We start from the raw sequence: 27,224 nt of genomic DNA, 5'->3' as shown, positions 1-27,224 counted from the left end.
ATCAGAATCTACTGATAAATGTTAAACTCTTAACAAAGGATATTGAGCTAGGCTTCTGACAGACTCCCATGTAGTTTTCTGAGATTTCCCAAAGTAACATTCAGGAGCTTCGCCCATGACTGTACCCCTCTTTCACTTTTCTCAAGGATTTCTCTTCCTTCTCTTCTGCCACCAGTGACCTAAAGCTTCACAAGTGGCATCTCTCTCCTTTCTCAGGAGAAAGTCAGTTCATTCTAGAGCAAGAAGCAGTTTACACATAGAGCAAACCAATTGCAGGTAGAAGCGTGGGCTGCCCAGACTACCGCTCAAAACTTTGTGAGGCTGTTCTAGAACCTTGTGGAATGCTGGCCAAGTTGGAAGCCCTTGTACAGCTAACTGCCCACCCCAGGTTGGGTTAAAAGCGTAGAGACGCTGGTAGCCTTGGGTTTGAATCCCAACTCTGCCTTCTCCTAGCAGCACCGAACCTCTCTGAGCTTCTGTCTGCTCATCTGCAAAAGGGAGGGTGATAATATTTATCTCTTAAGATTGTTGGGAAATTTAATGAGATGATTTGGCAAAGCATATAGCTGGTGCTCAATAAATGGCAGTTTCCAACTCATGATATGTCAGGGAAAGCAATGCTTTCTTTCTGTAAGAAGCGAGAGGAGAGGGAGTTCCCTGGCAGTCCAGTGGTTAGGACTTGGTGCTTTCACTGCTGTGGTCATGGGTTCAATCCCTGGTTGGGGAACTGAGATCCACACACGGCTTGACCAAAAAAAAAAAAAAAAAAGGTGAGAAGAGAAAACTCAGGCTGTAGCCATGTATCCTGAACGTCTAGTACACGTTGGATGTGACATGACAACTCAGTTATTGATAACAAGGCTCCATGAGGTACAAAGGCACAGAACTTCGGGATCCTGCTGCCATTGGACCTGATTAGGAAATTGGCCTTGCCTAATCAACCAACGAAATGATTTTGGTGGCAGTTGCATGGCTTCGGCATGTGTATTAACATGCTCCAAAAGAGGATGGCCATCCTCCTAATCTCTCATTTGTCTTTTCCAGGCACGTCCACTGTAGTGTGCAAGCCTATAGTCATTGAAACTCAGCTCTATGTTATCGTGGCCCAGCTGTTCGGCGGCTCTCACATCTATAAGAGAGACAGTTTTGCAAATAAATTCATAAAAATCCAGGATATTGAAATTCTCAAAATCCGAAAACCCAATGACATTGAAACATTCAAGATTGAAAACAACTGGTACTTTGTTGTTGCTGACAGTTCAAAAGCTGGTTTTACTACCATTTATAAATGGAACGGAAATGGATTCTACTCCCATCAGTCTTTACATGCGTGGTACAGGGATACTGATGTGGAATATCTAGAAATAGCCAGAACACCTCAGACACTCAGAACGCCTCATTTAATCCTGTCCAGTAGTTCCCAGCGTCCTGTAATTTATCAGTGGAACAAAGCAATACAATTATTTACTAACCAAACTGACATCCCTAACATGGAAGATGTATATGCCGTTAAGCACTTCTCAGTGAAAGGTGACGTGTACATTTGCTTGACAAGATTCATTGGTGATTCCAAAGTAATGAAATGGGGAGGCTCCTCATTTCAGGATATTCAGAGGATGCCATCGCGAGGATCCATGGTGTTCCAGCCTCTTCAGATAAATAACTATCAATACGCAATTCTTGGAAGTGATTATTCCTTTACTCAAGTGTATAACTGGGATGCAGAGAAAGCCAAATTTGTAAAATTTCAGGAATTGAATGTTCAGGCACCAAGATCATTCACGCATGTGTCCATTAATAAGCGTAATTTTCTTTTTGCTTCCAGTTTTAAGGGAAACACACAGATTTACAAACATGTCATAGTTGACTTAAGCGCATGACACACGAAATTCTGTGGCTGCCATCAGAAACTTTCTACAGCACATGATCCGGATGAACTAAATGCATGATGACTCTTCTTATCACACTTGCAAATGAATGCCTTTCAAACACTGAGGCTGCTAGAACCAAGCACTACCCGTATCTCCATCCTTTCCTGTCCAGTCCAGTGGTGTGGGAAGTTACCTTTTATAAGTCAAAATTGAATTGTGTAACTGTCCTTTGCAGTGAAGATGTGTAAATAAGTGTTTAATGGTATCTGTTACTCCAAAAAGAAATATGAATATGTACTTTTCCATTTATTTATTCATGTGTTCAGAAACAACTGCCAAATAAAATGTTTACATTTTCTTTCATATCCCAAAGGTAATTATTTACAGGAGTTATTTTATTCTTGGTGATGGTATGTTGTGGAAAGAATTTTATACAATAGGGTTATATTTGGATCAAGAATTTATGGTGTGACTAATGAGTGAAGATACACACTGATACGGATTACTCATCATTTATGAACAGGATGATCAGTTGAGTTTGAACATTCAAAGGTGTTTCTAAAGGGCATGGCTTTGGGGAACATTTTGAGGTGAAATGGTGACAAATGGAAAGAAGCGTAGTGAAATTTGCCTATTACAAGAAGGCTAATTTGACATTTAGACCCATCCTTTTCTATCTGATAGCTCCAGCTAAAAACATCATTCAGACAACTTATAGAAGAAGCCAAAGTCAAGATTTTGGATTTTTAAAGCCCTATTCCGGGGCTTTCTAAATGTTTGACTCTGGAATCATCTGACAGCTGACAGAGATTGTAACCTTACAGCACTTGTCTCAGATGTATCCCATATGAAGTCCTCTTAATATGATCAAGGATGCTTCACTTCTAGACACCAGTTCTGATACATTACTGACATACTGCAGAGTGCCTACGAGGCTCATATCTGATTTTCTAAATTCCTGCTCCTGGATCACATGGTATGTTAGCACTTAGCACAATGCCTGTGATAGAGTAGGCTCTTAAAAACTACTTTCGAAGATGCACGTGTCCTCCTGTTATAAACTTAATAATAAACTTCATGAGGCCCTTTGATCTAATCAGTCATACTGATTTGAGTACCTATTAAGAACGGGGTATCATTCCTCTGGTTTGGGGAGGAAAACTGAGGAAAGAGGAGGGCATAGTCCTTGATCCGTGGGGCCTTAGAAGACTAATGGGGGGTTAGGACACAAAAAACTACAGTTAGCAGTGAGTGCCAAATTTCACCTGAACATTCCGATTTTAAGTATTGGGGGAGTATCCACAATGAGTTCCTGCAAGAAGTGGTCCTTGTTTGAACTTAAAGGGAAGACATGATTTCAAAAGGGGATCAGGGCAGAGAAGATATTCTTGGCACTATGTGGTTCTGTGTGCTGCCTTCACAGAGGGGATCAGAGCTTCCTCCAACTCATTGCTCCCCAGAATCTTTTGCCAAATGACTAGGGGCGTGGGGGCAGGTGGGACAGACAGCAACTCCACTGGCAGCACATGCCTGGAGAACTTGAGGCATCAGAGGTACACATAATAGTTACGTAGTCTCTGGGAAGCAACACCCTGGGGAGTTATGCATAGAAACCAGACTCCTTTACCACACGCGGAAGATACTAACTCTGACATCAGGGTTATGGGGGGACAAGAAGAAGACTTACCCGCTCCCAATCCTACACGTAGGGAGACCTGGCCTTTGAATGTCTGACTTTCTTTGCTCCCTTGTCCTATAAGCAGCACATATGTGTTGGAGAACACCTGCTTGGTACAGACTGGGTTTAAGTCCAGCCCTGCCATGTACTGATTTTGTCCACAGGCAAGTTACATGACCTCTCTGAGCCTCAGTGTCTTCATCTGTAAAGGGACAATGATGCCTACCCGAAGGACAACAGAAGGATTAAATGAAACAATGCACACAGGGTGGATTGAATTTTACAAATATGGCCACAACGGTATCTCCCATCCTACATGCTCTATGAAAACTTCCCCCAACCCCATCAAGAGGTGATGCCTAATTCCCCTATCCTTCAATCTGGATGGCCTTGTAACCAATAGAACGTGGTGGAAATGATGCAGTTTGACTTTTGAAGCTAAGTCATAAAAACGATGAAGCTTCTGCCTTGTGAAATTGGGACAATCCCTTTGGGAGGCCTGAGCTGCTGTGAAGAAAGTCCTATTAGCCTGAGGCCACCATTCTGAGGAAGCCCAAGCTTTGGTCAACAGCCCCAGATAAGGTCCCAGCCAAAAGCCACATCAACAACCAGTCCTGTGAGTGAAGATGGCTCCAGGTGATTTCAGCCCCCAGCTGTCAAGTCACCACAGGCCATCAGATCTTCCCAAGTGAGGATCCGGAAATCATGGAGCAGAGACAAGCCATCCCTATGATGCCCTGTCCAAATTCCTGACCCACAGGATCTATGAGCATAATAAAATGGTTGTTTTAAAAGGCCAAGTTTTGGGGTGATTTATTATACCGCAGCAGTGATCATGCAAAGAATAGCATGGGAAGTGCTTAACACAGAATGACACAAATTAGCACTCACCAAGTGCTAGCTATTACTAATGGGCTCCACACTCAGAATATTGTATGCTTTGGGGTCATGCTCTACCTTATTGTCGTAATATAATTCACCATCATTTCTTTTTTTTTTAATTTACTTTTGGCTGCATTGGGTCTTCATTGCTGTGCGCGGGCTTTCTCTAGTTGCGGCGAGCGGGGGCTACTCTTTGTTGCGGTGCGCAGGCTTCTCATTGCGGTGGCTTCTCGTTTCGGAGCACCGGCTCTAGGCACGTGGGCTTCAGTAGTTGCGGCACGCGGGCTCAGTAGTTGCGGCTCGCAGGCTCTAGAGCGCAGGCTCAGTAGTTGTGGCACACAGGCTTAGTTGCTCCGCGGCATGTGGGATCTTCCCAGACCAGGGCTCGAATCCGTGTCCCCTGCATTGGCAGGCAGATTCTCAACCACTGTGCCACCAGGGAAGTACCTGTCATTTCATTTTTAAAGGCTATCTCCTGTTTTCAGTATGTTCCGACTCTGTGCCAGGCACTCTGCTGACTTCAGGGCTGCAGAGGTAATGGATCTAGACTCTGCCCTGTTTGTTTTCATAGAGGCATTGGCTGTTTAAGTTAGCAAACCAACCGCCTAATTTACCTCGAAGCTGAGACCCAGAGATGTGAAGCAAGCTAGGTGAGGTAAGCTACGGCCCCGGCCTCCTGACGCTTGGCCCAGTCCCTTCTCCATCACATGGTGCTACCTTTCAAAACCCTCCCATTGGAACCTGGGATTGCAGATGGGGAGAGAGGTGAGGAGTGAAGAAGCTGACCGAGAAAATAAATTCGAGAAAGACTGAGAAGGAGGACATATGGTAGGGTCCACTTTTGCAGGAATTGACCAGTCTTTTCTGAGAGTTGCCCTCTCTCCCTGTAACCCTCATCTACTCTATACTATGCAACTCTGCCTGCTCTCCAGCCATAAATGATTGGACCTGGAGTGAACTCTCAATCTAGGTGCTCAATCCGGAAGCTGGGCTAGGCTCAGCCTAAGTCAATCCATTCTCCCTCCTGGATATCTGGAATTAGGAAAGCAGAGTCTGGGCCAATTAGCCACAGGCACCAGACTTGTAAGGTGATGATCTTAAATTAGGTTCCCTCGAAGCAGTGGGATTTACTGAAGGAGTGCTCTCAGATAAGGGACAGAGAGGAGCATAGGGCAGGGGAAGATGTCAAGCAAAGATGTCCTTTCAGGAGAAGTCCAGCTTCAGCCTGACCCCATGGGGAACTCTAAGGCATGAATTGTACCACAGAGTGTGTCCTGCCTTGAAGCAAGGAATGTGGACATTGATATTCCTCATCTGACAGTCAGTGACCGAAGAATGTGGGGCATAACCTCTCAGGCATCTCCAGCTGAGAAGGTTGCAATTGGCTAAGGGTAATCCTACAGAGAAGGGTACCAATGTAAGCAGTCATTAACCAACACCCACACTGCAGGATGGGTGCACCAGCCTAGCAAAGGGCACCTGGGTGGGGGACCGAAAGCATACGCTACAATGATGGTGGCTGAGGCACTGCTCTGTTTTGGAGCAGCCATGATGGTCCATGAACCAGAAGAGCACAGGAAACTGGTCTGAAAGGTGAGAAGAGAATGAAGCAGACACTCAGAAGGAGGGGTGAGAAACTACATAGTCAGGAGAGAGGGAGGGAGTGGAAAAAGAAGGAGGGCAGAAGAGAGAAAGGGGGTAAGAAAAGGGAGAGGGAAGGAGGGGAAACGGGAGAGTAAAAATGAAGGGAGGAAGGAGAGTGGGAAGAAGATTAGGAGGCATGGTGTCCCAGCTTGGGTCACCTGAGAACCAGACTCTGAGAAGTTAATGTACATGTATTAGGTAGTACCTTTGAGACCAACACTGGGAAGGGAGAAGGAATTAGAACTTGGCAAAGAAAGCAGCTGAACTGTGATGCAGTTCTAATAAAAGCAACCCTGTAGAGAGCTCTAGAGCTGAGATGTCCTTTCTCAGCTGTCCCAAGATGGAGCAAGGGGATCAGATCTTTATAGCTCCATTGGAGGTGGGCTGTCCCTGGAAGAAAGCATGGCCTTAGGTGAGGCTGTTTTTTCAGCCAAGGCAATCCCCAAAGAAGGCAGACAGTAGAGATCCATCTTCTGTTAGTACTCCCAGAAGCTGGGAAAATAAGTCCTTTATTCCTGAATGAGGATCTGGGCAGTACAACACAGCATCCACCCCAGAGGGAAAGGAGTGAGGAGGAAGAGTGGGAGAGAGGAGAGGGGGAGAAGCAGCCCTGATTCCTAGTGATTGTCCATTTTCCACTCCATCCCTCATGATAGCCAATGGCACTCCCTGTCCTTGAATTCCTTGAGATACCTCTGTAACCTTCTTATAACAACCCACCACACAGACACACACACACACACACACACACACACATTTTGCCTTGTTTTAGGTTAGTTTGTGTGGTTTTCTGTATTTGCCACAAAATTATCTTCGACTAAGTCAGAACACTTAGGCACAACGTACTATAAGGTAGATACGGTGGTGAGTACTAGATATTTCAATCTCTTTTCTCTCTGCTATTCAAACTGTATAATTTCTATTGATCTACATTCAAATCCACCAACTCTCTCCTCTGTTATCTCTGACCACAAATTTCTTTAAAAAGTAATATTATTTCAACTAGCTCAGAGCTTCTCAACTTTCTAAAAATATTTCCAGTGTTTTAAAAAAATTTTGGACCATGGAAATTTTTAAATCTCCAATGTATTTTAGACCAGTGTATTTCCATTTATATTGTGGACCAATATTTTTGGAAATTAGAATAAAAATGAATTACTAGAAAAACAATCACGTGCTTAGTTACTGTGGCATTGTCAAATTGCTGTGAGAGTTTCTCAGCGCTTCCTCTCAAGTTCTGGACTTATCTCATCCCAAATGGATTCCACAGTCTTCCTGGGCTGGCACTGGTCCTAGAACCACATCTATAGGTAAATTGAACTATTCAATGAGAGCTCAACTTACTCATTTCAGCTCTTGCAGTTATATGTCAATCTTGATGTGGGATGTAGACGCATTTTCATACGATTGTTATCAAGGGCATCAGGGCATCCACAGAAACCACAGGCCCAGGAAGACCTACAATGGCCCTATAAAGTTCTGAACATGAGTTCAAAATTTGGCCCAGCTTCTCCTCCCACTCTAGCATCCTCCACTTCACCCATCCACCTGTTACCCACACAACTGGCCAATCCCTGTCTATCTAAGCACTTACATGCTTCCGTGCCCAGGCTGCTCCAACCACCTACAATGCCCTTTCCTTACCCTTTTACCTTTTGAGATCTTAGTCCTTCTCATCGCACCAATTAGATAGGATTTCTCCTTTCTCTGGCTTTCTCAGCCCATTGCTTTTACCATGAGCAAGACTCACAATTCATTCTGCCTTGCCGTTTGGTTAGTTGTTGGTGTGTCCATCTCTCCCACCAGGTTACACATCCCTGAGGGTCAGGACTGTCTCTTAGGCAGCTATGATCCTTCTATGCCACCCCACCCTCAATCTCCTAGAACAGTCCCACTTTTAGAGAGAACACAAAGTTGGTGGGAATGAAATAGATTTAAGCCCAGCAGCTTCAGCCTTCAAGTTCACGTATCTGAGAAGCAGCCACATTCCTTATTCCCTGTGGTAAATTTCCAGTCCCACAAAAATTCCTCACCATGGATTACCCCAAAAGAGCAGGCCCGCATAGGCCCACCTGCTCCCCAGGGGTAACCAGGGTGAGATGGAAGGTAAAAGAGACATAATTTATTTCCAGAGTCATTAAAAACACATACTGCAGATCTACCTAAAACCTAGTCCACAAAACTGAAGGCTAGGAACTGATTTAATTAATCCATGGAGACCCTAAGGACGAGAAGTTTGATACTCTTGGAAATTCTATGCCCTTTACAATTTTTATCCCCAGGTAAGGATCCACATCCATGGTCAGCACTACTCAGAGATGCCAAGGGGAAGCATCTTGCCTAGATGAAGCTTTTAACAATAATTCCCAGCAAAACTGTATCCCAGAAATCAGTCCTCTTAATAGTGCCAGATCCCAGGACAACTGTCCTTTGTCCTTTATTTCCTTGACCTTGTCTACCCACACATGTTTAACAATTCTACCTTTAATTTAGGAAATATTCTTTAATATTTTAATTTCATTATAATAATGGGTGCCATTTATTGAACACTTACTATGAGCCAAGTAATATACTAAGTGCTTTATCTGCATTATCATTTTTATCCTTTATAGTTCTATATAATAGTATTATTTTACAGATGAGAGAGCTGAGTCTTAGAAAAGCTAAGTAACTTGCCCAAGTCAAATAGCCAGTTAAGAAGCAAAGTCAAGATTCATTTGGATAGTATTCATCAGTGACACCATGCTTTGAAGTGCTTAAAGACAAAACATATTAAAACTTCCAAATTCTGTAAACTGCCAGATAGACAGATATACCACTCAGGAACCTAGAGTGTTCCTAGTAGCCTCAGGCTATCAGATACCTACACCTACGGACACAGCAAGCGCAGTTTCATTGAAGATGTTTATTGATCACCTACTATGTGCAAAACACTATGATAGATGACAAAAACAAAACAGAAATGAGCAAGAAATTGTCCCTACCCTTAAAGGGTTTGCACACCACTGGGGCTATTTCTAAAAGGCAGCATGCAAAAAAATAAAAGAGGCAAAAGTAAGATCTACAGGAAAAGTGAGATGTGACCCATGTTTTCCCATTTTTGCCTGTAGGTCTATCCTGATGGTGCCCACATCAATTCTCTCTTTGGGGCAGTAGACACAGTGGTTAACAGAATATGTTTTAGACTCAAGCAGACCTGGGTTTGCATCTCAATGTGGCCACTTATTAGTTCTGTGACCCTGGGTAAGTTAATCTTGTCTGCAAAATGTGAATAATGATTACATAGAATGGGTTTGTAGTGATATGTGCCCTTATTTTTTTTAAGTGTATTATGTTTCTTTTTTTTTTCTAAAAGAAGAATCAGGTTCAGAAGGGGTTTACTCTGTTGAGGCTATGTGACTTTGGTCAAGCTTCCTCAATTAGCATGAGTCATTCTCAACTAATAGTGGTCTAGTGAGGAAAAGCATAGTCCCATTTCCTGTCTCCAAACTCTGTCCACTCTCAACGGGTGTATCAGAATTATCCGTGGCTGTATTTCTAAATACACACGACCATTTCTCTACCCCAGATTCTGATCCCTGAGGAGACACGGTGGTCAGGATTCTTTTGGTTGTCAGTTGCTGAAATCCAACTGAACTAGTTTAAACATAAAAATGCATCTAGCTTCAGAAAAACCTAGACCAGAAACTCAGGTGATATTTTCATTAGTCTGTCTTTCTCTGACTCTTGGCTCTATTTTCCTCCATGCTGACTTCTTCCTAAGGCAGCCTCTCCGTTCACGGTGAAGAGCCAGCCACCAGCAGCTCCGACACTGCCTCTTGCCAGTCTAGCCACGCCCAGTAACAAGACCTCTTTCTCAGTAGTTTTAGCACAAGTTGGAGGATGATGCTCAATGGCCAGAGTGCCCACCTGAAGTAATTGCTTGGGCTAAGGATAGAGTGCTCTGATTGGCCAAGCTTGGGACATGTGCCCACCCCTGGAACCCACGGATGAGAACCACGTGGACTTAGAGTGAGGTAAGGGTGATTCCCTAAAGTAAAATTAGAGTGCTGTTAAAAAGGAAGAGAAGGCTTCCCTGGTGGTGTAGTGGTTGAGAATCTGCCTGCCAATGCAGGGGACACGGGTTCGAGCCCTGGTCTGGGAAGATCCCACATGCCGCAGAGCAACTAGGCCCGTGAGCCACAATTACTGAGCCTGCGCGTCTGGAGCCTGTGCTCCGCAACAAGAGAGGCCGCGATAGTGAGAGGCCCGTGCACCGCGACGAAGAGTGGCCCCCGCTTGCCACAACTAGAGAAAGCCCTCGCACAGAAACGAAGACCCAACACAGCCATAAATAAATAAATTTAAAAACAGGAAGGATGAAGATTTAAAAAAAAAAAAAAAAAGGAGGCGAGGATGCCGCATAGGCAAAACAACAATAGTCATCAGCAAGAGGTGTGGTCTCTACTGAGATCCTCTACTTAGAGAGATAGAGTAACCAGAGGAGAAGCCACGGCCTCAGATGTGTTTAGAATCCCTTCACTAAAAGGTTTGAAAGAGCCCTTCCAGCTCTTATTTTGTGAAACTTGACAAAACATAACCTCCCATCTTTGTCTATTATTCATGATTACAATTTCTATATACATTTTTAAATGGTGTTCTCTCAAATATTCTGTTTTAAAATATTTAAACGGATAACCTTTATTTTAAAAGGATGTTTTCCCAAGTGAAGTCAAGCTGCCAGTTCTGATTTAGTGGCCATCCATGCCTAGGAGATGAGACCAAGCGTTCCTAGATCATTTTCTGTTCTCCTGGATGTGTTTCCATTTCAGATCAATCTCCATCTGGCGAGGGCAGCTCTCTCCTTGCTCTAGTTACCTTGAGGTTGGCTTTGCAGATTAAAATCTTAGAGGCTCCTTGATGGCCCAGGACTTTCCCTGACTAAGGTTTCCCATAGGTATCTCGTCATCAGCTGGAAATTATCATCGGCCAGTTTCAGCAGAGAACAGAATATAAAGTGCTGGCTTCTGTTAATAATGGTTCCCCAATCTGGATGTCCCCCAGAATCACCTAGAAAGCAAACTAACTATACAGATTCTGGGGCCCTCACCTCAGACCCACTAAAACTGAATCTTCAAAGACTGGGATCCAGGAATTTTTATTTTTAAACATCGCTTAGGTGATTCTGATGTTGATAGCTCATTACCAGTCCACTAACTGGGGCTTGGGGTCCCCTACTCTAAATAACCACATTGGACTGACCAGTGGCATGTCAAGAGCACCAAGCCTATGGTTACAAAAGTTGGCCCCAAACTCTAGAACGTGCTAGCTTTAGGTATTACCCTGGGTGAGACATTTAAGTTTCTTTTGGCCTCAATTTCCTCTATAACTTATTGGAACTGGATCAGGTCATCCTGAAGGTCTTTCCAGCTCTGAAAATTCTGTAGCTCTCTGTTATAATGGAGAAAAAAATTAGCTTGGAAGTTTGGAGATCTTGGCCCAGTTCCAGCACTTTTATATTTTTGTGACCTTGAGAAGTCATTTTCATTCCCTGGGCCACAATTTTCTTTCTTTAAAAATGAGTTTGTTGTAGTACATGAGTTCTTTATTTTTATAATTTAAAATAGCTCTAAGATAACAATTAATCCTTAGATAATCCTTCAGGATAATCTGCTGAGATGTACAGTATGAATAAGCTGAGGATGATCACAGTTTCCTGTTGACTTGAATTTGCTGGGTTGAGGATCTGCATGCAGCATTTGGTATGTTGGTGTTTAATGGAAATGACATTTCACTGCACCAAATGGGAATGGAATATTTTTAGCACAGAATTCATCAAGGTTTAGTAAAAAGGACTTGTTCTCTGAATGGAGTGTGAACAAGCAGAGATACTATTTTAAAAGACCAAAAATAAAGGCCCCTTCCCCTCCACTATCACAAAATAGTCATATGTGCACTTATTTTCACCACAAAGCTTGAAGAACTTACTCCTTTCTGTATCTCCTAAAAGGCAGTATTCCATCTAGTGCAGTAACTCTGCCAACTCACACACATTCCTCCTGTATTTATATTGCCTGTGAACTTATGTTAAATAGGCTAAAAACACTGTTAATCATTGAAAGCTACCACTTATTGAGCAATTACTCATGTGCTGAATGTTTTACATGTATTTAGTCATCCAAGCCTTGCAACAATCCTACTATTATCACTGTTTTCTAGAGAAGGAACTGAAGTTCAGAGAGGTTCAGAAGTCTACCCAAGGCATATAGCTAGGAGACAGCAGAGCCCGGATTCAAATCCAGGTCTGTCTTTCACAGACATAGAAAACAAACTTGTGGTTACCAAAGGGGAGAGGGAAGTGGGGAGAGACAAATGAGGGGTATTGGGTTAACAGATACAAACTACTGTATATAAAATAGATAATGAACAATGATATACTGTATAGCACAGGGAATTATGCCCATTATCTTGTAGTAACCTATAATGGAATATAATCTGCAAAAATACTGAATCACTATGCTGTACAACTGAAACTAATGCACTATTGTAAATCAGCTACACTTAAATTAAAAAATAGCTAGGTCTACAGATGAACTGGTTTGCAGGGCAGAAACTGAGACACAGATGTAGAGAACAAATGTATGGACACGAAGGGGGGAAAGTGGTGGGGGGGTGGGATGAATTGGGAGATTGGGATTGACATGTATACACTAATATGTATAAAATGGATAACTAATAAGAACCTGCTGTATAAAAAAATAAATAAAATAAAATTCAAAAATTCAAAAAAAAAAAAATCTAGGTCTGTCTGAAATCAGAGCCCTAGTGATTGACCACTGTACTTGCATTGATTGTATCAGTCAGGATAGGCTGGGGTATATGCAATCCTTTGGTAGAGCTCAAATATTACTTGCTTAAAATAATAAAGACTTCTTTCTTATTCATGCTACTGAGAGCACTATTCCAAGTCATCATAATCTTCATATACTGATGTGTGCATTGATGGAATAGCCACTGCTTGGGACATTACTATGTAACTGTATCAGAGGGGAAAAAAACCCCAACAAAGCATGCACTGGCTGCTACTACTGTTTTTATTGGAATTCCTTTATTTGATTTTTAAAAAACTATTTTCATATAATACTTGAATAACCTTTCTAAAGAAAACTTTTCCCAAAAATGGAGATTAAAGGGGACTAAGCTCCCTTACTGCCCGACCCCAGCCAACTCTTAGAGATGCCACTGTTGGTTTGATGAGGATTTTGCTGTCTCATCCTCCTAACCTAAGGCCAATATGCCCTGTAGTCATCAATGATATGGGGCAGATGTTCATGCTTACAATATTTACACTGGTGTGGGGGAAGAGTGCAGACCACTTTTAAATACACACATCTGCTAAAATGCTCTTCCATGGCAAACAAAAAAGGCTACGTAGTAAGTGGATCCTCCCAGAAGTAGTTCCCAGATACTGCACTGCTAGCCTGCATTAGCGTGCTGGGAAGGATCAGCACAAGACTCTGAAGAAGTCTACACTCTAAAATAAAATTTGACATATATTAATGGTCCCTAATAACCCAGCATGTTGGGGTATCTAAACCTAGGCTCCTTTATTTCTAGGATACCCAATTTTACCCCCATCAGCATCTTTCCAAATCTTTTCCCCTTTGCTTTCTGTTTAAAGGGTCAACCTGATGCTGATATTTGAAATTTCTGCAATGCTCAGTTACCACTTCAAGGATGCTCTAGCAGATAAAGCATAACAATAACAATTATAATATTACTAGGCTGTCGTGAGTAGCTTCGTGTTTAGAGACCCCCAAATAGTAACTATCACAAAATGTGGGAGCAAGGTCAAGAGATATTACCGTCTGACAACAAATCAAATGAGAGGCAGGGCAGAGTTGATGAGCTCAGACATTTTCTGGTCATATTTCAGGGCCCTTCCCAGAAATAACCCATTATTCTTTATGATGGGTGCCAGAATCATTCACAGGGCTTGTGAGATAAACTCTACCCGGAAGCTGCAACATGGCTTCATGCCATGCTCCTTAATAATAAGAGGGTTTGGTACCTGTTAAGGACAGATGGGGAAGGAGAGTTGGAGAGTAAGAATTGCAACCTTGGTGGGGAGGGGGATGTGACCCAATGGTTAACAGACAGAACAAGCCCACTGTGGTCAGCAGAGGGCAGCAGAACCAGACTGCCCCTGCAGGCGGCCCCAGAGACTGTGTGGCAGCTACTGTGGACATCTGAGCTCCAGGGGATCAGGTCCACGAAGGGTGGTCCCCGGAAAAGGTACAGCTAAAGTGGGAAAGGAGGTTTGGGCAAAGAGATTTCCTTTCCTGAGGCTGTTCTGGAAATTCCAAGAACAGAGTCCAGGGGCTACCAAGGTTCAAGAACTAGAATAATAATTAAATTTTTGCTGAATAAACTTTGCCAAGGTCCTGCTTCAGCCTGATGAGGAAGGCAGCAGAGGCCAAAGCAGGAATCTGAAACTGAGGAAAAATATTTAAATAGCATCTTGCTTTAGTACTGTAAACAGACTTTCTCAGTGGGAAAGCAGTACCCCAAATCTGTCCTTCTTCAAGGTGATGTTCTTCCCTGGCCTGCCCCCTTAGAGACTGGATTAATCCTCCAAAGCCTGGTCATCTCAAGGGGAACCATGAGAACAGCAATTTGGATCATGCAAAGCTGAAGACTAAAACATAAACTCCTAATGACTCAGCCAAGATATAAGCAATTAATTAAATTCAGCCTGAAACAACCACCCATCCTACCTAGCAGGTCTGAACAGACTAACCATTGCTTTGCCTGTGTCATCAATGTCCACCACCTCCACAACAAAGAGAGATAACTTCTCCCCAATAGACCTCCTGCCCTCCATCTTCTTCTCCAGAAGGTGAGTGTTCTCACTCAGGTGACGGTGAGTGTGGTGAGGGTCATGTACACATAGAGGGGGCCTGCTTGGTTGCCTCCCTTTCTTCTTGGGTTAAGCCAGAGATGACTATGTGTAGTTGAATTTTACTGCCCTTAAATACAGCAAGACCCATCAAGCCCCGTGGGTGTAGGGTCAAGTACCAAGTACCACTCAGAGTTATTGCTAGTTGAGATGACTGTCCCAGTGGGTCAGGACAGTAAAGGAAATTATTTTGATAACACTTTGTTATCAAAGATGTTAGTCTAACTAGGCAAAACTGTTGCTGTCAATGTATTCCCAGCCCTTCTCCTGGCTCTAAAGCTAAAGAAAATTCTGCCTTCTTCTATTCAATTTCTTCCTCTCCCCAAGTCCTCCCGGAGTCCTATTTTGGGGTCTCTCCTGAAGCAGAACTGGGAGGAGAATAATACAAAGAAACTCATAGATTAGGCTGAAGGAGGGTGTTAGAATTTGGGTTTTGGAAGGGAGAGACCCAGAAGCAGCTGTGTAAGGAAAGTAGGTGGGAGAAAACATGGGGGTTCTATGAAGTGTTTCTGTGGGTTACAGCCCTTTTGTGACATTTAAAAAAAAATGTTGCTTGCCTGTGTTCATTTGAAACAAGTCTTCCTTGAGAATGGGCCCTATGAATCATAGTTTCAATAGAATTACAGGAGAAACTAACATAATTCTGCCTCTTCCTTTGAATGAGCATTTGCATAATCCAAGTAGGTTATTCTGAACCTCATAAGGAACACGGAAAATTACCCAACGCACAGGATCTCAAGTTACCCCCAACCAAGCAAACCGGAAGACAAATACTTATCAAAACCCTGCTATTTCTGATCTTCTCTTCCTTGGTATCACACCTAAAGCTTTCTGGAATTATTTTTGCTGCTTTAAAGCTGTTGGAGACATTTCCACTCCATCTTGCTTTGAAAGTTTCTTTTTCTGGAGGCCTTTGGCTTTAATGTCTCGTTACTTGCCTCCAACTGCCCTTTAAAACCTCTCACTCACTGTGGGCTTCCCTGGTGGCGCAGTGGTTAAGAATCCGCCTGCCAATGCAGGGGACACGGGTTTGAGCCCTGGTCCGGGAAGATCCCACATGCCGCGGAGCAACTAAGCCCGTGCACCACAACTACTGAGCCTGCGCTCTAGAGCCCGCGAGCCACAGCTACTGAGCCCACGTGCCACAACTACTGAAGCCCGCTCATCTAGAGCCCGTGCTCCACAACAAGAGAAGTCACGGCAATGAGAAGCCCGTGCACCACAACGAAGAGTAGCCCCTGGGCTTCCCTGGTGGCGCAGTGGTTGAGAATCTGCCTGCTAATGCAGGGGACACGGGTTCGAGCCCTGGTCTGGGAAGATCCCACATGACGCGGAGCAACTAGGCCCATGAGCCACAACTACTGAGCCTGCGTGTCTGGAGCCTGTGCTCCGCAACAAGAGAGGCCACGATAGTGAGAGGCCCGTGCACTGCAATGAAGAGTGGCCCCCGCTTGCCGCAACTAGAGGAAGCCCTCGCACAGAAACGAAGACCCAACACAGCCAAATGAATAAATAAAAATAAATAAATAAATAATAATTAAAAAGGTGTTAATAATTTTTTTTAAAAAAAAGAGTAGTCCCCACTCACCTCAACCAGAGAAAGCCCACACACAGCAACGAAGACCCAACACAGCCAAAAATAAATAAATAAAATAAATAAATTAAAAAAAAAAAAAAACCTCTCACTGTGGCCTGGGCTGATGTTTCCTACCTTCATGTCTCCCCCACATGACAGAGCTGGTGTTCTTGGTTCAGTTCCTTTTTCTGTCCTAAAGGGACCCTTTTAGCTTCCAGAACTGAAGGCATTTAAAGAAGAAAACAGCCACAAGGCCCAAAGGCGCTTAGTTAACTAAGTGTTAAACATGGACTTAGGTTTTACACCAGAGTATGAGGCATAGGATCAGGAGCGGCTTTTCCTGCTAAAGAAGGAAAACGGAAAGAAGAGGTAACATCAGCTGGAGAAAGTCTCCTGGTTACAGATAGAAAAAAATGTTGGTATCTGAGCTGATGGGGTTCTTTCTCCTGCCATCTCCCTCTCTGTCTGATTTTTTTTTTTTTTTTCTTTCATCGAAAGAGGATAAGGGCAGAGATAACTAGGAAGAGTTGGAATTCACTGGGGAAATTACCTCAGAAGCAGGCTATGGAAGAGGGCACCACAGAAACAGCTCCCCACGTAACCATGGTGACGAGCTGAGGCAGGAAGGGGTGGGGAGGGAGGGAGCAAAGAGCCAGTGCAGATAGAGGGCAGGAGGGGACGCAGGGAGGGGAGAAGACACCCAGGTCAAAGGGGTGAGTGACAGGAACTCTGAGTCTTTTAAGCTAAATTCAGGTTTTTAAAGGAAGAAAGAATTAATTTATGACTGCAATTAATTGAGAAGGCAGGATGCCCATTATATCATGGGTTCTTTTTACGTTTAGACAGGGTTTTAAATGTTTCTTTGGAGTTTAGCTTCTGTAACAAAGCAAGATTAGGAGTGAGCAGTGGAAAGCTGCGGTTAAATCGGGGGTGGGTGCCGGGAGGGTTGAAGAGGAAGGCAGACAGACCTAGAGCTACCTAGAAGCCCAGAGACCACGTGTCATCTCGCCTGAGCGCAGCACCCGGCTGCCTCCTGGTGGTGGCTGTCTTACAGAAGATCCGCTCCCTGAGGCTGAAGCAGCAAAGCCAAAGCCATCAGTGCAGGATGGCTAGGTTTAGCAAATAAAAATACAGGATGCCCAGTTAATTTTGAATGTCAGATAAATGGCGAATAATCTTTTAGTATGTTTGTGTTCCCTAATACTTTAGTGTGTTTGACAACCCTAAGAAGGGTGGCACCCACTGATTAAATATCTTCTTCTTGATCTCTCATCATCATGTATTTAAAAAAGGAAGGAGGGAAGGAAGGAAGGGAGGAAGAGAAAACATGAACCCCAAATGGTTAGTTTCTCTCTAATTACCTATCCACACTCCATCCCTTCTTGCTCTTCTGTCTCTTCACCATCACAGGACACTTCCTAACCAGTCCCCACAATATGTCTTCAAAAAATCAAATCAGAACAAAGCCACACACAATCAAACCAAACCTCTCCAGGCTCCTACAAACTCAGAGTGTGTTTGCCTAGGCGCTAATAGTGTATTACAACACCCCATATACCCTCACCCGTGAGCCTCTGAACTGACCTCACTACTTACCTATCTTGCAGCTGCCAGATCTACACCTGCTGGTTGACCCCACCTCTGAGCTCCCTGCTTGCACTTTTCTCAGGCTCTTGTCTATGATTAGGACACAATTCTTAAGGTGTCGACTAGTTAAGTGACAGGTGTCAATAAATCCTGTCACGGAGCTTCCCTGGTGGCGCAGTGGTTAAGAATCCGCCTGCCAATGCAGGGGACACGGGTTCGAGCCCTGGTCCGGGAAGGTCCCACATGCTGTGGAGCAACTAAGCCCGTTCACCACAACTACTGAGCCTACGCTCTAGAGCCTGCGAGCCACAACTACTGATCCCACTCGCCACAATTACTGAAGCCCGTGCGCCACAACTACTGAAGTCTGCGCACCTAGAGCCCGTGCTCCACAAGAGAAGCCACCGCAATGAGAAGCCCACACACCGAAACAAAGAGTAGCCCCCGCTCGCCGCAACTAGAGAAAGCCCACATGCAGCAATGAAGGCCCAATGCAGCCAAAAATAAATTAATTAATTAATTAATTAATTTTTTTAAAAAATCCTGTAACAGTAACATTTCAAAGAAATGTTTCATAAAAGAGATCGATGTCTGTGGTTCCGCGCATAGTGAGTGGTCCTGCTGTTCTTTGATGGATTTTTCTCACACATCCCACCGCAGCTCCCAGGCCCCAGCCCTAACCTAACACCACTATAGAAAAGACCAGAAATAAGACAAGAAATTGGCTCACAGATCATCTTAAAACTTCAGTCAGATCATGTCGTTCTATTTAAAACCCTCCACTGCTCTCTCATTACATTGAGAATAAAATACAAAATGTTCACAATGGCCTGTAAAGTCTGTAGGATTTTCCTCCACCCACACATCTCACTCTTTTCCAAGCTCACTGCCGGCCAGTCACGTGGAAGCACTTTCTGTTCCTGGAAAATGCCAGGTCTTTTCCTGCTGCAGGATCTTGCACTTGCTTTCCCTTCTGCCTGGAATGCTTCCCTCTGCCCAGATCTTTGGTTGGATAAATCATTCTGATCCTTCAGGATGCAGTTTTGGGGTGCTAAGAATATTCTATATTATATCTTCAGATTTGTATGCTTTGCTCTATGGATGTCGTGCCTCAATAAAAGGTAAAATATCAAGTGGGCCACCTATAGTAGTTCACTGCCACAACACCCTCTTTATTTACTTCTCGACAGTAATCACAATCCAATATTCATGCTGATGTGTTTGTTTAATGTCTGTCTTCCCCCCAGATCAGGAGTTGGCAAAATGATGGCCCACTGGCCAAATCCAGCCACCATCTGTTTTTGTAAATTACGTTTTATTGGAACTCAGCCACTCCCATTCATTTAATGTCATCTAAGATGGCTTTTGTATTACAGTGGCAGAGCTGAGAAGTTGTGACAGAGATTGCATGGCTCCACAGAACCTAAAATGTTTACTATCTGCCCCTTTCCCAAAAAAGTTTGCCAACCCCTGCTCTAGACTGTAAGTTTCAAGAAGGCAAGAACTGCATCAATCTTCTCTATCTGTATTTTCAGGGTCCAAACTGTGCCCGACACAAACTCAATGAATGTTGGCTCCCACTGTGTCTCCTGACAGCTGACCTCCAGTACCATCTCTTAGTTTGCCCTTTCCCTCCTTGGAGCCTGGCTCCTGGCCAGTTGCCCACAGATCATAGGTTCTTGCCACCTGCCTCCCCTCCTAGTCCTGCCTCCTTGCTCTGTATCTCCAACCTGGTGTTACTTGTCCCCTGAGGCTGAAAAGTGATCTGATCACAACAAATAATCCTATAACCCAAAACCTTCCTCTGCTGTTTGTGGCCCATCAGAACCATGTTTTGTAATCAATCCTTTTGTGGCATCCCAATCCATTCTCTATAATCACAGGAAGCACGCCTATTTAAATTTCAGTCTTCTATTATTCAGCTTTCTGGACAACATATTTACTTAGATCTTTTTCTATTATAAAAATGATCCATCCACATAACATGAAATTTTGGAAATAAAGAAGAAAATAAAAGGAAAAAAATCACCAAGAGACAACCATTTTTAATACTTTGGTGTCATTTCTTTCCATTCTCCTTTCTATCTTGCTATTTTTTTTTTAAAGCACACTTGTATGAAACAAAAAATGGCAAAGGGCAATTTTCTCTCTTGCATTCTAACAAGCGTTTTTTAAATATTATACATTCTTTGTAAATTATTATTTTTAGAAGCTGCACAAAATTATATTGAGCGGATATATTTATGAAATATTTCCCTATTGTTGGGAAATATTTGTAATACATCCAGATTTTTATAACCAAAGATAATTATGAACATCTTTTGTGCATGAAGCTTTTTTTCTTCCTTTTGGATTACTTCCTCAAGTAAATTTCCAGAAGCAGAATGACTGGATCAAAGGATATACATTTTTTTTGAGTTCAGATACATATTGTCATTCTCACTTTTTAAAAGGCATGAAGGACTTCCCTGGTGGCACAGTGGTTAAGAATCCGCCTGCCAATGCAGGGGACACGGGTTCGAGCCCTGGTCCGGGAAGATCCCACATGCCGCGCAGCAACTAATCTCGTGCGCCACAACTACTGAGCCTGTGCTCTAGGGCCCATGAGCCACAACTACTGAAGCCCGCGTGCCACAACTACTGAAGCCCCAGCACCTATAGTCCGTGCTCCGCAACAAGAGAAGCCACAGCAATGAGGAGCCCGCACACCGCAACGAAGAGTAGCCCCCACTCGCCGCAACTAGAGAAAGCCCATGTGCAGCAACAAAGACCCAAAATAGCCAAAAATAAATAATAAATTTATTTTTTAAAAAATAAAAATAAAAGGCATGAAAACCTCTAGATAATGCCTCAAAGTAAATACACCCATGATACTATTTCCTGTGCTCTAAATCCATAAGAATGAGGGATAAGATGTCAAAATATTTATATGCTTCTCTCAAAATACAAGAGGAAAATCTCAGCAGCTCAATATACAAGTAAAACTTAAACAATAAGCAAAATGTAAAACCACAGGTGTAAGCAGCTGGAGCCAGGCAAGCAGGGCTGGAGTTAAATACCTTCCCGGACAGGCCTAAATGCACCTTCTGTAATAGCAATCTGAGCTGGGCTTCCTACCCAAGAAGGGCGGGCGAGAAAGCTCCACCCAGGCATGGAGAATTGTAGCAGAAATAACACTACTTGCTCAGGGCCAGTGTCCATGGCAGAGTCCCTTCTGCTCTGTGCCATAAGAACTGTGGAGAGTTGTCACTCCAGAAATGGGGAGCTCTGAGCTGAGCTGCACACATATGACATGGGTTGAGTCTGATTAACCCATGAGACAGAGGCTAAGGCAGCTAAGAAACTGCCTCACAAACAAGGGACATGTGAGAGAAAATTCCCATGCAAAATGAGCTTTCCAGGAAAGGTCTGAAAACACACTTAGCACAATGAGAAGTAGTCCCAAAGGAGAGATTTATATACTGAGGTGACAGAGATACAAGAAGAATCTGAAGAGAACTTTGAAATGAATCTGTTTAAAATCTTCAAAAAAATAAAAGAAGATAATATCAATAAAATCAGAATAGATTATGAAACTGGAATAGGTAAATAATTTAAAAGAGCATTAAAAAATTATCCACCCCTCAATTTAAAAATAAAACCATCCCTTAAAGGAACTGTACTTCGCAACACTGACAGAAGAGGGTGATCTTGAACTAGGAATGACAAATTATTCCAAATCCATAAAATGAAACAAAGCAGCATAAGTCAACACAAAGCTACTCTAAGGGGAAAAAAATGAGAATAAAAAAATCTTTTTTTTAAAAATTTATTTATTTATTTATTTTTGGCTGTGTTGGGTCTTCGTTGCTGGGCACAGGCTTCCTCTAGTTGCAGGGAGCGGGGGCTACTCTTCATTGCCGTGCGAGGTCTTCTCATTGTGGTGGCTTCTCTTGTTGTGGAGCACGGGCTCTAGGCGCACGGGCTTCAGTAGTTGTGGCACGAGGGCTCAGTAGTTGTGGCGTGCAGGCTCTAGGGCGCAGGCTCAGTAGTTGTGGTGCACGGGCTTAGATGCTCCGTGGCATGTGGGATCTTCCCGGAGCAGGGCTCGAACCCGTGTCCCCTGCATTGGCAGACGGATTCTTTTTTTTTTTTTTTTTAATTTATTTATTTATGGCTGTGTTGGGTCTTCGTTTCTGTGCGAGGGCTTTCTCTAGTTGTGGCAAGCGGGGGCCACTCTTCATCACGGTGCGCGGGCCTCTCACTATCGTGGCCTCTCTTGTTGCGGAGCACAGGCTCCAGACGCGCAGGCTCAGTAATTGTGGCTCACGGGCCCAGTTGCTCCGCGGCAAGTGGGATCTTCCCAGACCAGGGCTCGAACCCGTTTTCCCCTGCATTGGCAGGCAGAGTCTCAACCACTGTGCCACCAGGGAAGCCCTGGCAGGCGAATTCTTAACCACTGCGCCACCAGGGAAGCCCCGAGAATAAAAAAATCTCAGCTGGAGAAAATTCTTACCAAAAAAACACAAAATTCCAGATGGATTAATATCGCCAAACAAGCATTTGGAAACAGGAAAAGCCACTTTAAATCAAAAATTCAAAATCCAAGAACAGAAATGGACAAAGTGATAGGTAGATAGATAGATAAAGTGATTGAGCAATCAACTGAATGAACTTGGGGAAAAAAAAGACAAAATTATTTTAGGAATGAAGGCTAAATTATAAGTACCCAACAGGGAATAGACTCAAATGAAATTTTAATAAAGCGTATTGAGGAGAGGCAGAAAAATAAACAAGAAAATAAAAATGAAATAAAGAACTAAAAAGATTCAGACAGAAAGCGGTTTAACGGAAGACAAAGAAAATTAAGGATACAAATCATTGGAACTCCTGAAGAAGACATGTAAAACAATGGAATACAATTTATATTTAACCCTATAATTCAAAATGGAGATCTATACCCTGTTCATGTACTGGAAGACTCAATATTGTTAAGATGTCGATTCTCCCCAGATTGAACTATAGACTTGTCTAGGAAAAACTCCCTGTGTCTCCTTTACCTTTACACTCATTGACACTTCTGACATGAGATGTGTGGGTTTATTCCCACACTCACCCATTTTCCAACACCAGTTGGGTGTCCTACAGCTCAGTTCAATCTGACACTATGTACCTGGAGTGAGCGTCAGATCCCCTAAGTTAAGGGCTCAGTCCCACAAGACTGTCTGCATTTCAGATGCCAGTCACAAGGCTCAGGTTGTCCCTGGCACTTCTGACTAAACAGCTATAAATCGAAGTTCCCACAACCACCTCCCTAGATTTAATAATTTGCTAGACCAGGTCACAGAACTCAGGGAAACATTTACTACTACATTTACCAGTTTATTATGTAATAAAGGATATGGGACTTCCCTGGTGGTGCAGTGGTTAAGAATCCACCTGCCAATTCAGGGGACATGGGTTCAGCCATGGTCCGGGAAGATCCCACATGCCACGGAGCAACTAAGCCCGTGCGCCACAACTACTGAGCCTGCGCTCTAGAGCCCGCGAGCCACAACTACTGAGCCCGTGTGCCACAGCTACTGAAGCCCGCATGCCTAGAGCCCGTGCTCCTCAGCAAGAGAAGCCACCACAATGAGAAGCCCACGCACCACAATGAAGAGTAGACCCCGCTCGCCTCAACTAGAGAAAGCCCGGGCACAGCAACGAAGACCCAATGCAGTAAAAAATAAATAAATTAATTAATTTTAAAAAATGAACCTCAACTATTGCTTTACATTATATATAAAAATGTATTCAAAATGAATCATAAACCTAAACATAATACCTAAAGAAGTAAAATTTGTAGAAGAAAATATATACCAGAAAATATTTGTGACTCTGGGGTAGACAAAGATTTCTTAGATTAGGCACAAAAAAGCACAAAATATAAAAGAAAGCTGATAAATTGGACTTCACCAAAATCATAAATTTCTGCTCTTTCAAGTACACCATTAAAAAAAGAAATAGTCAAGCCATGTAATGGGAGAAAATATTCACAATACATACATAAAACCAAGGACTTTTATCCAGAATATGAAAAGAACTCTTATAACTCAATAATGAGAAGATAGACTACTTAACTTTAAAAATTGGAAAGGAAGGAAGATTGGGACGGAAGAGTCTCAGGCAAGCTGTCAAGGAGTTTTCAAGCCAAGGTCACACTCCTCTTGATGGAATGGGCTTGCCTCAGTCCCTGTGCTGTGCTCAATCATTGGAGCAAGTAGCCTAGGGAAGCAGGACTCAACGCACTGGTGGTGGAGATAGAGGGGCAGGAGTATGGGCCGGCTTGCAATTTTGCTCTTCAGTAGGAAATCCAGTGGCACATTTTCACAGCCACCCCTCCTCTGTCTCTACTTTCTGTTCTTCTGCCTTTGTTCTCCCAAGTATCATTTTTCTCTGAGTTTCTATTCCTCCTTTACAAAATCAGAGATATGATCATCAGATCTTAAGCATTCTCCTAACATCTGGCAAAGATGAGGAATTCCGGCTTTGTGACCCCCTGAAACTTTGCAGCAGAAAAACATTATTCTCACTGTTGTTAGGGCCACTCCTTTTCTCCAGCCCCACATCCCCTAGCATGGTGAGTCCCTACCTCTCTCAGGGAATTCTGCCCCATTCTTACACTGTAATAAGATGCTAGAACGCAGAAAATCCCACATTACACCATCAGCCAAATCTGTGTGTGTGTGTGTGTGTGTGTGTGTGTGTGTGTGTGTGTGTGTGTGTGTATTCTCACACAGTATTAAGCTTTTAAATGTTTTAAGCATTTTTTTTTTTGGAAGACCTGGTGATTCTATCACAGTTTTCTGGAGATTCCTCTGGCCTAGATGAGCTGTTAACCTTTGAAGCTGTTATGGGAACCAGTGTATTTTTTAGTAAATTATTGACGCAAAGGAAAGAGAAGCAGTGATGCTTATCTCAAAGGAAAACAAATGAGTCATTGGAAGATATGAAAAAAATTTATAAACCTGAACATATCAAGTAATAAAAACAGGCTTTACACCTTTACTCAAAACATACCAACGGAAAGCTCTCAACAATTCCACAATTTGGGAAATAAGAGCCCTTATTTCTATGGATAAGGTCAATTCGTACTTGTTGGATGAATGAATGAATGGAGAATGGGAGACAAGGTGACCCTGGGATGGTATTGGGTAAACAGGTCATGCTTTACTACTCGCATGGATTCTAGGAATTAAAGGGGTTCATCACCTGATGATTAGCCACTGATCCCAGCTTTTCATCAGCTCTGTTTCTTAAACCTGGAGAAATTTCACTGTGAATCACTCATTCACTTCTCAGAATTTTATTTTCTGTGCTGTGGAAGTTTGAAAGTTAGCATCTACAAAAATATCACCCTGTGAAGCAGTTCAAAAAAGCCAATGATAATATGTGGCTGTAGGACACAGGTCTCCTTTCGAACAAATTTAACCACTGTATCCAGGTATTGCAGCCTCTCAAGCATAAAATAAGGCCACATTAAGTTTTCATGCCCGCATTTTAATGGCTGGAACCACTGAGCTCCTTGCTAGATCTTAGGCTCTTGCAGTGGACACAGGGATGGTGAATCTCCAGGTCTCTGTTCAAGGAAGGACTTGCCCAGCTGCTGGGAGTGCTGTCAGCAGAGAACCTTCAGCTGTCAGCCCCTTCAGGGTCAGCCTCGGCTACAGAGAGCTCCTTTGCCTAAGGTGACACCCTTCCTGGAGCAGCTTATACCTAATGATGGATGGGAGCCGGGCTATGTAGTCCCAGCCATTTCAGCCCAACATGGGGCAACTCAGATGCGTTGGGTTGCCTGTAGGGTTGGTGGAGGCTGGTGGACCTACATATTAGCCCACCTTCTCTCTCAGCCCAGTCCAGCTTCCTTCCCCTTCCTGCCACATGTGTTGATCTCAAGGGTGCTTCCTGTAAACATCCTGCACACTAAACTCCATCTCAGAGTGTGCTTCTGGAGGACCCAACCTGCAACAACTCCTGCCCACTGCCACCTAGCACAGCCAGATAAAATATGGAACTCCCAGTTAAATGCGAATTTCAGATAAACAATGGATAACTTTTTAGTACAGATCTTCCTCGGCTTATGATGGGGTTACATCCAGATAAACCCATCATAAGTTGAAAATGTCGTAAGTCAAAAATGCATTTAATACACCTAACCTACCAAACGTCATAGCCTAGCCTAGCCTACCTTAAACATGCTCAAAACACTTACATAAGCTGAACGTTGGGCACAATCAACTAACACAAAGCTATTTTATACTATAGTGCTGAAGATCTCATGAAATGTATTGAATAGTGTACTGAAAGTGAACAACAGAATGGTTGTAAGTGTATTGGTGGCTTACCCTCGTGATCATGTGGTTGCCTGGGAGCTGCCACTGGCCAGCATCACTATAGTATCATGCAGCATATTGTGAGTACAGAAAAAAGTCAAAATTCAGAATTCTAAGTACAGTTTCTACTGAATGCATATTGCTTTCACAACATTGTAAAGTCAGAAAAAGTAAGGCAGAAAGAGAAAAACAAATATTGTATATTAATGCATATATGTGGAATCTAGAAAAGTGGTACAGATGAACCTATTTGCAAAGCAGAAATAGAGACACAGATGTAGAGAACAAACGTACGGACGCCAAGGGGGGAAAGGGGGGATGGGATAAATTGGGAGATTGGGATTAACATGTATACACTACTAGGTATAAAATAGATAACTAATGAGAACCTGCTGTATAGCACAAGGAACACTACTCAGTGCTCTGTGGTGACCTAAATGGGAAGGAAACCCAAAAAAAGAGGGGATATATGTATACATATAGCTGACTTGATTCGCCGTACAGCAGAAACTAACACAACATTGTAAAGCAACTATACCCCATTAAAAAAAAAAAAATCGTTTAAGTCGAACCATTCTAAGTCAGGGACCATCTGTGTAAGTATGTCTCAAATATTGTTTTGGCTCTATCCCTATGCCTAGTATGGTGCTTGGCTTAGATAAATGTTTGTTGGATGAATGAGAATGTTAGGACC

At 43.2% G+C, this 27,224-nt stretch overlaps 2 protein-coding genes and 1 long non-coding RNA gene across 14 annotated transcripts in view; 2 read left to right on the top strand and 1 right to left on the bottom strand.

Annotated features, from left to right (window-relative positions):
* LGI1 (leucine rich glioma inactivated 1) overlaps window positions 1-2,248 on the top strand; it is a 33,032-nt gene extending 30,784 nt beyond the window's left edge. For both annotated transcript variants that reach the window (XM_082423702.1, XM_082423701.1), the window contains one exon: window positions 1,045-2,248. In XM_082423702.1, the coding sequence (XP_082279828.1) occupies window positions 1,045-1,880 (836 nt within the window). In that variant the 3' untranslated portion in view covers window positions 1,881-2,248. The remainder of the gene's footprint in view (window positions 1-1,044) is intronic.
* LOC309642380 (uncharacterized protein) overlaps window positions 1-27,224 on the bottom strand; it is a 199,486-nt gene that overhangs the window by 43,283 nt on the left and 128,979 nt on the right. The window contains exon 1 of one of the 11 annotated variants that reach the window (XM_082423968.1): window positions 16,725-22,606. The exons of the other annotated variants lie outside the window; for them this stretch is intronic. Coding sequence (XP_082280094.1) covers window positions 16,725-16,730 — 6 coding nt within the window. The 5' untranslated portion in view covers window positions 16,731-22,606. Of the gene's footprint in view, window positions 1-16,724; window positions 22,607-27,224 lie in introns of those variants that run through there. 11 annotated transcript variants of the gene reach the window in all.
* Window positions 1-27,224, top strand: part of LOC309642425 — a 151,796-nt gene that overhangs the window by 60,011 nt on the left and 64,561 nt on the right. The gene's annotated exons all lie outside the window — the stretch shown is intronic.

This window comes from Balaenoptera physalus (assembly GCF_965194825.1).
Source record: "Balaenoptera physalus genome assembly, chromosome: 14".
Taxonomy (NCBI): domain Eukaryota; kingdom Metazoa; phylum Chordata; class Mammalia; order Artiodactyla; family Balaenopteridae; genus Balaenoptera; species Balaenoptera physalus.
Note: the sequence above shows the minus strand (reverse complement) of the source record. Positions and strands in the feature narration are given on the sequence as shown.